This window comes from Octopus bimaculoides, chromosome 9 (genome assembly GCF_046866305.1).
Source record: "Octopus bimaculoides isolate indiv1 chromosome 9, ASM4686630v1, whole genome shotgun sequence".
NCBI classification, from domain to species: Eukaryota; Metazoa; Mollusca; class Cephalopoda; order Octopoda; family Octopodidae; genus Octopus; species Octopus bimaculoides.
Genome location: NC_142936.1, coordinates 56,568,965 through 56,582,722, shown reverse-complemented (window position 1 = coordinate 56,582,722; position 13,758 = coordinate 56,568,965). Strand labels below are relative to the sequence as shown.

General features: G+C 34.6%; 1 protein-coding gene across 18 annotated transcripts in view; it reads left to right on the top strand.

Moving 5' to 3' along the window:
* LOC106867580 (uncharacterized) overlaps nt 1-13,758 on the top strand; it is a 486,010-nt gene that overhangs the window by 464,805 nt on the left and 7,447 nt on the right. For all 18 annotated transcript variants that reach the window (XM_089357550.1, XM_089357561.1, XM_089357553.1 and 15 more), the window contains one exon: nt 8,986-9,123. In XM_089357550.1, coding sequence (XP_089213676.1) covers nt 8,986-9,123 — 138 coding nt within the window. The remainder of the gene's footprint in view (nt 1-8,985; nt 9,124-13,758) is intronic.

The window sequence follows — 13,758 nt, the reverse complement described above, 5'->3', positions numbered from 1 at the left end:
CTGTTGCATATACATCTCCAAGCCTTACTGTTATGGGATGAAACCAATGGTACTGGTGATATGAAGTATGATGGGTTTTTCTGATAAATATAATCATGGAATTTTCTACTGAACACAAAAACTATTTTGGTAAAGCAGTAGCATCTGAAAGTCTTGGCCACAGTAAATTTTTGGTATTTTGCTATTCTTTCCAATATAAAATTTGTTTTAACTGGAATTGAACTTGCAATAGAAGTCTGAGCAGATTTATTTGTTTGAAATATGGATTGCTTCTTCTCTTGTATTTACAGTTGTAGACTTGTGTAATTATCTCTAGCACTACAATTGTCAATGAGAATTTACAGCTTACAAATTTTAAGATGGATTTTTAATGAATACTTAAATTTTAATGGTGCTGAAGAATTAGAAGCATATCTAATTCAGTTTAACATAAAACTGTTTATGGATGACAAGCAATAAGCCTGAACTGGTTAAGTGAAAATTGCTTACATTATGTGACATAAATCTTATCATCAAAGGATGTTCTACAACAATTGAAAATTGTTTAGTTGAAATAAATGCTTAAACTTAAAAGATGACCTATCTCAGACTGATTAAATGTTTGAATCTAAAACAAAAGCATTGAGAATCAGCTAATGATTCCCTGCTAAGGCTTACTGCACAGGGCTCTTTATATAAATCCTCTGAAACCAAAGATGGACTTTATTAAACTTGCTCAGACTAATGTAAAGATTATCAGATGTCTAAGGAATATGCTCCAAACCACTAGCTCAGATCTAGTTGTGTTTGTTTGACTGGTACAACCAATGTAAGCATATGCTCTTGGATCTGTTGTACAGCCAAGTTCTTATATATAAGTATTTCATCCTATTAGCAAGGACATTCACCAAGTGTAAAGCAACAAGTAACTGAGCCAATGCTGGTCAAAAGATGCAGTAGTTGTTGGCCATCACTTCCCTCTAGCTTCTGTTCTTCACACTGGATGAAATGTCTTAAATTGGACCATTTCAGCAAATTCTATAGGTCTGTGTTTAACTTTAATATTAAAGGTATGTGTCCTACAAAAACAACTTAATGATGAGAAAGTTACAAATGACAGTTTGCATCAAATTATTTGTAATTTGAATGAACAACCAAATCAACTGCTGTTGGATACTCATGCACTGCACTCCAATACTGGCACACTGCACTCCAATACTAGCATACTGCACTCCAATACTAGCATACTGCACTCCACCATTCCTGCTTTGTTGTTAACACAATTATCAAATTATTATTAATCATCAAAACTAGAGTTAACTATAAAAGCTTTTCATGGTTTTGAATATAGAAACTTACCCAGTACTTCAGCTGTATTGTGGTTAAAAGCTCATAACTAGCTGCTTCAGTGCAAACGTTTTGAAAGGGTTCTAATGTTACTATGTTTTTGAGTGTTTACCATTAATAAGAATAACACTATCATTTTATTACTGGCATGGGTTGGGCAGTTTGACAGGAGCTGACCAGCCAGAGAGCTGCCCAGGTTCCAAGTGTCTGTTTTGGCATGGTTTCTATGGCTGGATGCCAACCACTTCACAGAGTGTAATGTGTGCTTTTTATGTGGCACTGGCATGCATGTTTTTCACGTAGCACCAGCAGGGAAGCTTTCTATGTGGCACAGGTGCTTTTTATGTGACACCAAAAAGAAAAAAAAAAAAAGGCAGGAATGATAATGAATTTTTCAGTGTGGAAGTAACTAGAATTATAATTCCATGTCTTTATGAAGCTATCAACAATGCATTACAACCAATTGTCTGGGTGGGAACAAAGTACAAAAAACATTTAAATGTTCAAACTTTTTCTTGCTCAGATCCATTTTGGAACAATGTTCATTGATAGGTAGCAAGAGTAAAGTACATTTTTCTTCAATTGACTTAAAGCATTAGATTGGTTTGGATGGAGAAGCTAATAGAATGTGCACAATCCGTCTCGCGAGAGATACCACTTATTTTTTATAGGCGTAGGAGTGGCTGTGTGGTAAGTAGCTTGCTTATGAACCACATGGTCCTGGGTTCAGTCCCATTGCATGGCACCTTGGGCAAGTGTCTTCCACTATACCCTTGGGCCGACCAAAGCCTTGTGAGTGGATTTGGTAGTCGGAAACTGAAAGAAGCCTGTTGTATATATATATATATGTATATATGTTTGTGTCTGTGTTTGTTCCCCCCTCTCCCCAACATCGCTTGACAACTGATGCTGGTGTGTTTACATCCCCGTAACTTAGCGGTTCAGCAAAAAAGACCGAGTAAGTCCCAGGCTTACAAAGAATAAGTCCTGGGGTCGATTTGCTCAACTAAAAGGCGGTGCTCCAGCATGGCCACAGTCAAATGACTGAAACAAGTAAAAGAGTAACAAATGCAAGCAATGGTCAATAGTCTTTAGTTGAGTCCCAAAAATAACCGCTCAAGTTCCTGACAGCAGATGGAATCTATATTGAAAGAAGTTAACAGCATAACTATCCATCAAAGCTACATACTCATTTTTTGCAACAACTCAAAATAAGTTGAAGAACCAAGAAAATGCAGTTCTTGCTAGATTGAAAGGAATCTCTTTATTGATTAACACAAATAAATGCATTAATCATGCAGCTTGTATAGATTTCCAAGAAATGAAATTTTTTAAAGGATTGTCCCAGACCATCACATAGTTTAATAAACAAGATTCAATGGATTAGTGTTCCTAAGTCAAAAGAAGAAATTGGAAAGTATTTGGGCTTAACAAACTTTCATTATGGGTTCATGCCAAAATCTACATGGTTGAGTCTCTTTTTACACCAAACAAAGAATGTCTTGGACAAAAAGGAATGTCTTCTACTTGTAAAATTGTAACCTTCTCTGTTAATATTTTACAGAAATTGAGTTGATGAGTTCATAGTCTCTGTATTTTACAAGAACTGTGCCGATTTCTTAATATTTTCTGTCACTAGTTTAACTTTTCTGTTAGTATTTCACATAAAGTATATTGAGGATTTAATTTTCCCTGTTTATTTATTCAGTCGAATTAAGCATCCATGCAAAGCTGGTTAGCTATGGCAGACTGAGGAATAGAGAAAGATAGATATATATATTACTCCTGATATAAAAAGAAGAAGAAAGGCAGGAGGGTTAAAAAGTGCAGTTAGAGAAAGATCTTTTTGTAGTCTCCATGAATTGGAAGATTTTACTTCTGCTTGGTAGGTCCTTGAAAATAAACTGCACCTCCAACTTTGGTAGCCTAGGTCTCTCTCTCTTTGTCACTTCTTTCAGACTAATCATTTTTGTTCTTGAATGAATAATACCAGGATGTTTCTCAGTACTTTTCACAAGGACATGAAGGTGATTCCACACAACCTATTTATGATATAGTTTAAAGCAATGTGGCCTGTTTGAAGTCAATGAAGTTTTTGTTAGTATTTCACAGAAACCATGTTAATTGTTTAACTTACCTGGTTAGTATTTCAAAGAAAGTGTATCAACAGTTTAACTTACTTTATTAGTATTTTACAGGATTTGTATTGATGGTGTTACCGCCCTAATTTGTTTCATGAGATATGTGTTGATAGCTTAACTTTCTCTGTTAGTATTTCACAGGAACCATTTAGATGTCTAACTCATCCGATAACTCTGGTAATCAAGAATTTTTGTTTAGAATTTATATTTACTGAATATCTTTTTAATGTTTTAATAACTTACTTAACCTCCTTGTCCTATTTCTGTTGAAATACACTGCCCCTGTTTCAATTGATTTTGAAAATTAGAAAGAATTTAGTAAAATAACTATTTTTATGAAGCTGGTTTTGGAACATAAATTAACATATTTTGATGGAAGGTTTTCATTTTGATTCACTTCAAGACATGAAATTTTGTATCATGGAATTAGGGGCAGTTCCAGGTGGGTTAGAATCAAAAGAGTTAAGTAATAAATATCCATAATTAATATGTGGTTAGAGAAATAAATTTGAATTGTACGTGTGTAGAAAATGCAGAAACACTACCTATGATAATAATTTCCACTGATGGACTGAAGTGAATTTTCGGAATGGAATTTCTCTAGAGATCTCTTTAACATTTAATATCTAATCACAATTATGATATTTGATGATAGTGTTTCTTATGTGGGTAGAGTTTGCAGATCATGCCATGTTGCATTCTTCTCTTCAGACTGACTACTTCTACTGTTTCATACCATCTAGGAATCTAAGTATTGAAATGGTTTAGAAATAGAGTCCTCCACTGCCACCATCATCAATCATCATCATCCTCATTGTAATCAGTCATTATGATTTTGCATCTGCTTATCCATGCTGGCTTGCAGTGGATAGGATTTCTGAGGCAGTACTTTATGGCTCATTGCCTTTCCTGTTGCCAATCCTTTCAGCCATCTCTTACAATATGCAAGAATGTGGTGTATTTATTCTAAAACTGACTTACACATAGCATTAAAAAAAAAAAAAGAGTCTAATCTTATGAAAAAATCCCTATGTATATCTCTTTAGAATGAGCTTCTCAAATCTTTAAAATTTTTAAAAGCCAAAGTAACTTTACTATCTAGGATCCAATTAGCATTATAATATTTCTCTTTAATGAATATTTAACATTAAACAATAATTATAGTTCTTAGTGTATGTATTTTTAAGATACAAAACAAATACTGTTCATGAATGCACTGCCAAAATATAAAAACAATAGTCTTGTTTTTCTCATGTTTTGTGTTCTTTTATCTTTGGTTTGATGTTAAACATGTCTGTGCGAGTTTTATGACAGATGCTGCAATTAATCAACCAGGATGCTATGAATGTTCTGTGAAAGGTAATCCTTCATAGTTCCATTATTTCTACATAGATCCTGTTAGTTATCTTAATGATAAGCCTGGCAGGACTTACAAGAGGCAGATAGTGTTAAACTCTGTAAAATTGTGATGTAATCTTTCAGAGGTGTTGCGTACACACACACTTAACTCTAAAATGTGTGCACCAAAATGCTGCATGAATACCATCATTTCACATGTGTGTGTGTGTGTCCGTCCCTCTGTCTGTCTGTAGAGGCATATATTGTATTTATGTATTTGTACCTATCTATCCTTGACTGATACTGGAGAGCTGCACTGGGTTCCAACATATATATATAGATATGTGTGTGTGTATGTTTGTATGCACAGTTTGTGACAGACCATGCCTTTCTTTTGCAGGGCTCAAATCTCATTTCTGAACCCATGCAAAACAAATCTTCACCATCTGTTCTGCCTATATGTCTGTGCACACATTTCAATGCAATGTCTGCCAGAAGGTTTGCATATCTAACGGAGGCCTCAAAAGACATTTTAAGACCCACCAAAATCAGAACTTATCTGTAGCTATTAGTGGTCCAAAACGGAAATGTAATCTATGTGGGTATCTTTTCAGAACATTGTCTGGTTTAAAAAGCCACATCAGATGCCATGACGGTTCTAAGGTGTAGGTACAGGAGGTGGTCAGACTCTGCATAAAGAGTAGACAACCACCACCATGTTGACATATATATATATATATATATATATATATATATATATATAGAGAGAGAGAGAGAGAGAGAGAGAGATGTATGAGATGCTCCAGCTGTGAGGAAATCATATGATGGACTTGGGACATTAAGTTAAGTTGTGTGTGGAATGTGAAAAGACAAGCCTAAAAGGGTAGTTAGGGGTACCTGCCTAACTATTTCTATTGAGTTGGGAGTGAAGAATGTGTGTGAAGCATCAAACTGATGAATTAGTTGACTTGGTGGGTGGATACACACACCATGTAGTATGTATGTTGGGCCGAGGCAGTGGTCAGATTGGAGTGGTTAGAGTTTGGAAGGACATGCAGCCTTAAAACCATGCCCAAATAGAATTTACAAGCAAAATGTGGTCCCTTGATTCATTGGTAAGTAACTTCATGATGGTAGATGGTAGTAACTTCAAATAAGAGCTGACTCAGACTATGACAACCTGTCCAGTATATGTGTGTGTGTGTGTATGCACATACACGCACTTTCACACTTTTCACATATGCATGTGTATACACAGCTGTTCTCTGTTAGTGAGACCATCCATCATATGTTGTGTATCCCTCCCCACTCCATCCCATTACATGGTATTTGTTAAAATGCATTTAGGAAATTACTGCCAGTGCACTGTTATCTTTGCAAAAGTCTGGAAACATTCACTGCTATTTATTCTGTGCTAACCTCTACACCGGCATGGAGACTTACAAAGAACATTCACTCTAAAGTCGGATTTAACTCACATTTGCATAGCAATAGACTAAATATTCCTAAAATAAAGCATTATATTCTAAAATGTAGCAACTATTTTCCAAATCATAATCTCTGGAATGACATAGTCAAAACTTGGGAGTTAATTAAATGATTGATTTCTGCTAACTTCAGGTTGCTGCATTTTGTGACACAATCTTTTAATGTGTCTGAGACATATTTGTTTTTAATTATTAGTCAGAGGAGAGCAAGTAGCATATGTGACTCTTTTGAAGAGTCATTGATGCTGTGAAGCCCTCCAATCAATTTTGGGGAGGAAATTATCCTCAAACTGGAAACCTGTTCCAAATGCTTGCACCAAATCGACCCTGTTAAGGCCATCCAATGGCCAGGTGTTGGTGTTGAAGGTGGTGAATGATTAAATCAATCTTCTTAGAACAGCAACAGTCCTTTCAACAAGCTTCCATATAGTTTCTCTCTGTCAAATTTCATTCACAGAGCTTCCGTTACTCCTAGGCTATGGTAGAAGACACTTGCCCAAAATGCTGCTCAGTGTGATCAAGCTTGAAAAATGCAGTTTTTCTGTGTTAGCATTGTATTTTTATAACTATTGTTTTTATAGCTGATTGCCCTTCTACCAGTCAGTCATTAGGTAGCTGGTAGAACCTGTTGTCAAGTTTAAAATATTGGATAAACTAAATCAAATTAATTTATGTGATTTGGCTGATGCTGTTGTACAACTTATATTCATGACTATATGATCAGTTGTCCACTATCTTAAACTCTTCCATTCTGCTTTGATAAAAACAATTAATCTTCTGGGGAAAGTGGACAGAGCTAGACCTTATATTTCAAGTTTGTCTTTAAGTGTAAAACAAATATACATCTGTCCCATAACTAATTATTCTACAATAGCAAACATTGTAAGCACACCAGTTTTTTTATGTTCAACCATTGGACAACATTAAACATAGTCTGTGCATATTGCAACCATTATACAGATATTTTCTTGAAGTGACAATTCAGATTCAGGGATGAAATATCATTGTTTTCTCTTTGCTGATACTAATTATGAATAAACTTTTAAACAAATTATTAGGAAGTATATTACTATTGTATACTTAGAGTTTTCCTTTTTTTTTTTCAATCTTGTGAAATATTATTTTAACAATTTTAAAAGTAATCATTCGACATTAACTCTTCTACTCCTAAGATTTGTATGAATAATTAAACAAGTTTATAGCTAATCCTCTCTTTCTAATATTCACATGTGACAATATAACACTAATTACTAATAACACTGAATTTTATGACTAAGAGAAAGATTCTTTACAACTTAACCATCCAGCTTCCAATTACATTAAAAAAATTTTGCTGTTATGATATGAAGAGGGAAAAATGAGAAGGATGATGAATCAAGCAGGTTTGATATTGTATTTGGAGGATTTAGTATGGGAATATTTGAGCTTGTCATCTCAATTGGATATGGGCTTATGGAAGAAGTGTTGTATATAATACTCAAAAAAAGAATTTTATGAGTAATATATAATATAAATGACAAAGTGTAAGTGGTAAAGTTGATACAATAAATGAAAGTAAGATTCAAATGACTGAAATGTTAGTAGAGATCAACCAGCTATACTGGACTGAATAACCAGATCTTAAAGAATCGCCAAAATCTCAAGAGTACATTTTTAAACAATTGTAATCGTGTGTTTTACAGACATGCTTCGTGGAGGTAGATATTCTCAAAGTGTGTAGCAAATGAGATTCTTGAATGTAAAGCTCGTTTGTAAGAAGAGTGGGAAGTGTCTTTGTTTGATATGTATAAATGTCGCTGTAAAATGGTGAAATCAATCACAATTGTGAACCTAAAATTCAATGATTTCTTTGTTTTTACTTCTCACTCATGACTTCATCAAAACATGAGACTTTCTTGATGGTTGCAGTCTGCAGGTCTGTCTGTGAATCCAGGCAATTCTTAGATATTGTCTTGATTGACAAAAGAGAACTAAATCCTGATTCATGCATGTAGGATAATAAACTTCTTGGTATGCTCAACAGAATAAAGCTACTTGTAAGAGTTCATTAATAATTTCATACTGAAATGTGATTTTAGTAACGTATACAGATTTTATTTTCTTTGTCACACCCTCTGAAATGCCATCTTGCACCCCCAGAGGGTACAGATATCTCAAGTTGGGAACCCTTGCTTAGTTTAAGGCAGAATATCAGCACCCATGACTGTTTTCAGGGTGTTTGTTACTGGAGGATGGAAATCCTCCTCGGACCAGGGATCTGCTTGCAACAGGATGGTCTCTAATAATGGTACCAAAGGAGTCAGGTAATGGTATTAAAACCAAGTGAGAGATTGTTGATAGCAAGTAAGGTTACTGAATGGACAAAATTTAAATATTAGGGAAGCTAAGAGTGGTAAAGAGTATTTACATGATGCGGTGATTGGGTCAATTTAGGTTTCTTAACAAATATGAATATAATATATGACAACACAGTGTTGATAAACTCTATTGAAGCAGTATAAATCAAAGAATAGATGGATAAATTCAGTGGACAACTACAAAAGTAAAATATCAATAACTTGTATGCAGGTTGTTTTGGTAAAAAACTTTTGTTTTTTCAAGTACAATTTAAAAATTTCCCTAGAGGAAAAATATCAAATGTTTATTTTAACTATTGTAATAACTACTTGTATTTGTGCTTCTCTTTCTTGTAGGTATCGTAAAACAGGCAGTATCAATCCTGGACAAATTGGTGGCAGTAAGCCAAAGGTAACTACGCCAGATGTAGTAAATAAGGTGCGACAATATAAAAATGAAAACCCTCAGATGTTTGCTTGGGAAATCAGGCAAAAGTAAGTCAATGAAGGATTTCAATTATCTGTTTATAAACCAATCTATGTACTAATAATCCTATGATATCTACTTGTAAAATTATGACCTACCATTTTCATAGATATTGTTTAGTTCCAGATTAGCTCTGATTCAAGACATTCTAGTTGTGACTAGCCCACTTTCATATATATATATTCAGGTATATATATATATATATATAGGATTACTTGTCCAATGTGTCCTTTCTTTTTAAGATGACAAAGTATGATTTGAGGGCAAATCATGTATGCCTTATATTTCAGTGATCCCTTAGAAGCTCTGTCAGCAACTGAAGGAGCCATTCAGAGGTTTCTCAACCCTTAAGTTGCTCCCTCTGACTGAGGATTGAAGTTGAGGTTCCTCATTGCTTTATTTATATTTCATTTTGTTTTTCAATAGTAAGAACTATTCTTGGTTCTTTTATAGCATTGTTAAACCTTTATTAACAATACTGTTCTATATTTTAGAGATGAGGAATTCTGTACATTATTTACATTATTTACATTGGACGGATATGTGTCCTCATCTTGTTTGTTGTTACCACAATGTTTCGGCTGATTTACACTCCAGTCTTCATCAGGTGTCCTGGGTTCAAAATTCTACCAGGACACCTGATGAATGCTGGAGTGTAAATCAGCCGAAGCATTGTGGTAACAACAAACAAAATGAGGACACATATCCGTCCAGTGTAAATAATGTACTTCATTAATAATGCTTTGCATTGTCTTGGAACCAATAAATACCTTTTTATTAAACAAAGCATACATAATTGACCTATGTTTTGATAACCTACTCTTGAATTCTCCCCTCCCTGTCTATATGAAGTGCTATTCTTGACATGGATACTAGCATTTTTCACCTAATCTCAGAACAAATAGTCATCCTTTTTGATTTTTCTCCCCTGCTTTTGAACCATTTTAGCTAATGGAACTTGACTGCTCTTTACATCTTCAAGTATAAGTTAACTATTTCTACAATTTACACCCATTTATTATTATTATAATTGTTATTGTTATTATTATTATTATTATTATTATTATTATTATTATTATTATTATTATTATTATTATTATTATTATTATTATTATCAAGGTGGCAAGCTGGCAGAATCATTAGCATGCCAGGTGAAATGCTTAGTGGTATTTTGTCTAGCGCTACGTTCTGAGTTCAAATTCTGCTGAGGTTGACTTTGCCTTTCATCCTTTCAGGGTTGATTAAACAAGTACCAGTTATGCACTGGGGTTGATGTAATCGATTTAATCCCTTCCCCCAAATTTCAGCCCTTGTGCTTATAGTAGAAAGGATTATTATTATTCATTTATTGACCTCGAAAGGGTAAAAAGCAAAAGAAATAAAAGAATTCTGCTGAGGTCAGCCCCTTTTGGGGTCAATGTAATTGACTCCCCCTCCCCCAAATTCCAAGCCTTGTACCTATAGTAGAAAGTACACACACACACATATTTGTCTTGTCTTTCATGACCCATATATGTCTATTCCATCCAAGCCCTACACTAGTGGTTACACCTAATCCTTTCTACCCTAAACTTCCTTGTCAAGAAGGCAACAGTAATGCTTCATTTGCATATTTCATCATTTAACTTTGAAAGAGCATTTTCCAAGCTACTCTCAACCGTAAATGAATGTGTCACTAGTAGGATTAGTCTCTTTTACCAAAATTCTTTACCAGCTGACACCTGTGTCTTTAACTATCTCTTTCTTACAGCATTTCTTGCCTCTTAGATCTTTGAACTGATTACACAGCACTGAATTCCTGAGATTTCCTTTTCTACTTATCCAGGCTATTTCCTATTTCCTCCAGACTTTCTTGTTCCCTTTTGTTAAGTATATATAAATGTCATGTAACGTGCATATATTGGTACAAATTAACCTAAAGTATACTCTTTTACTCTTTTACTTGTTTCAGTCTTTTGACTGTGGCCATGCTGGAGCACCGCCTTTAGTCGAGCAAATCGACCTCAGGACTTATTCTTTGGAAGCCTAGTACTTATTCTATCGGTCTCTTTTGCCGAACCGCTAAGTGACGGGGACATAAACACACCAGCATCGGTTGTCAAGCGATGTTGGGGGGACAAACACAGACATACAAACACATACACACATACATATATATATATACACATATACGACAGGCTTCTTTCAGTTTCCGTCTACCAAATCCACTCACAAGGCTTTGGTCGGCCCGAGGCTATAGTAGAAGACACTTGCCCAAGATGCCACGCAGTGGGACTGAACCCGGGACTATGTGGTTGGTAAGCAAGCTACTTACCACTCAGCCACTCCTACGCCTTATACGTTTACTTATAATGTACAAATATTCCTATAATGTACCTGCACATTCCCCTGCATAATTCTTGGGCTGTTCACATCACTTACAGAGTTTTTTTGTCATTCTTCTTGGTATGTATGAGAATTGGAGGGTATACCACCTTCATGGCTATCAATGAACTCTGTATATATATATATATGTGTGTGTGTGTGTGCATGTTTATGTATACACACACACACACACACACACACACACACACACACACACACATGTACATACATTAAATATTTATATATACTTCGAGCTTAATCTTGTATTAGTTTGAGAGTGTGTATATATATTTGCCATGATGATGATGAGTTCAATGAGACCTTCTGGTGCTGATTATAACCTGTTTTTTTTTTCAAGAAACATACTTTGTTTCACTGACCTACACATGTTGAATAGCTGAGCTGCAGGGTATACTGTTTATGGTGGACATAAGTGTTACAACTACTGTCAAATGGCATCAGTATGGTGATGACATACAAAAACAAACATATGTTCATGCACGCACGCACACACACTCTGTTTATGGCTATTTTCTAGCTGAAAGTGAAGGCAGAAGACCAATAGTTGATAATCGGGTTGCAATTCTTGGAAATGGGACACAGTGTTTGTGTGTTAACAGGGAGTGATAGGTAGTATCGTTGTTGGGTCAAGGTCCACCTTTATTGTTTATGAAGGAAGAAGATATTGAATCTTGTTCTTTACGCAAAATTATTTTCGTGGTTATGATAGGTAGTGGAGGGTGAAGGAAAAGGAAAAGAGAAATGATTTACTGCTACCAACTATGTTGATCTCTTTGAGTAGTCTGGTCAAAAGTCTGTGGTTTCACAATGGTGTTCTTGTAATCCTGTGTTTGCCAAGAAAAGCACAAGTCACAAACTGGAAGAGAAAACTCTATGCAATTACATCAGCTAATAAAGAAGTTCCTCCAGGTTTAGGTATTGAATTGACTGTATGTAGCATTAGAGCATTGGACAAAATTCTCTGCAGTATTCCAATTCTTTGTCTCAAGTTCAAACCCTACTGTGACCTACGTGACAGAGTTATTTCATTGCTCAGTTGAACACCAGTATCTAGCTCTTGGGTACCTTTACTGGAGTTCATGCTATTCTTTTGTAAGCATATAAGTTAGGTTTCTGGTTTAAGGATACTTTCCTCCCTCTTGCTCCCCCTCCAGTCTTAGAAGTCTTGACTTGTTGGTCATGAGCACTGATCTCTTTCCTAATCACTAGTACCAAAATCAATGTAATCAACTAAGCCTCTCCTCGTGGAATTACTGGCCTTGTGCCTAAATTAGAAGCAATTATTATTATTGATAGTGACATAGGCAGTGATTAGTTGAATGAGAAAAAGGCAAAGTTGAAGCCAAATCAAAAAAATTTAAACTAGAATTTTGGATGTTGAATAGACTTGTTTTAACTTGTACCAACCAAAAGAAAACAGGTAATAAAAATTGAAGAAGTTAAATAATATCTGTATAAGATAATAAAACCATGTGGATATAAAGACATCTAATGTCTTTGGTGTTATTAGAATTTTGACTGTACGCTCACTGCAGGTGTTCTTACATGTGATTGTTCAATGAATCTGCTTGTCTTAGGACTCTTTTTTGTGGTTTTTATTCTGTATCCAGAACATATAGTCTTGTCATAAGAGTTATTTGCAATGGACATGGTTATATCACAATGGAAAACTGTAACCCTTTGAATAGGGCCTTTTATAATAATCGTCATACATTTATGACTATTTACACATCAGTCTCTTCATTCTGTCTGTCTCTCTTACTTTCTATCTGTATCTTACCTCACTTCCTCCCTGAATGCCTCATGTCTCTTCTTTCTGTCTGTCTTTCTTACATTCTATCTGCATCTTACCTCAATTACTCTCTGTCTATCTCCTGTCTCTGAATTCTCCCCTCCCTGTCTATATGAAGTGGCATTGGAAGGCCATCCAGCTGTAGAAACCTTGCCAGATCAGATTGAGCCTGGTGCAGTCTCTGGCTCACCAGTACTCATCAAACTATCCAACCCATGCCAGCATGGAAAGCGGATGTTAAACAATGATGATGATGATATATATATATATATATATATATATATATATATATATATATTTGTATATATATATTTGTATATATATATATATATATATATATATATATATATATATATATATTTGTATATATATATATATATATATATATATATATATATTTGTATATATATATATATATATATATATATATATTTGTATATATATATATATATATATATATATATAT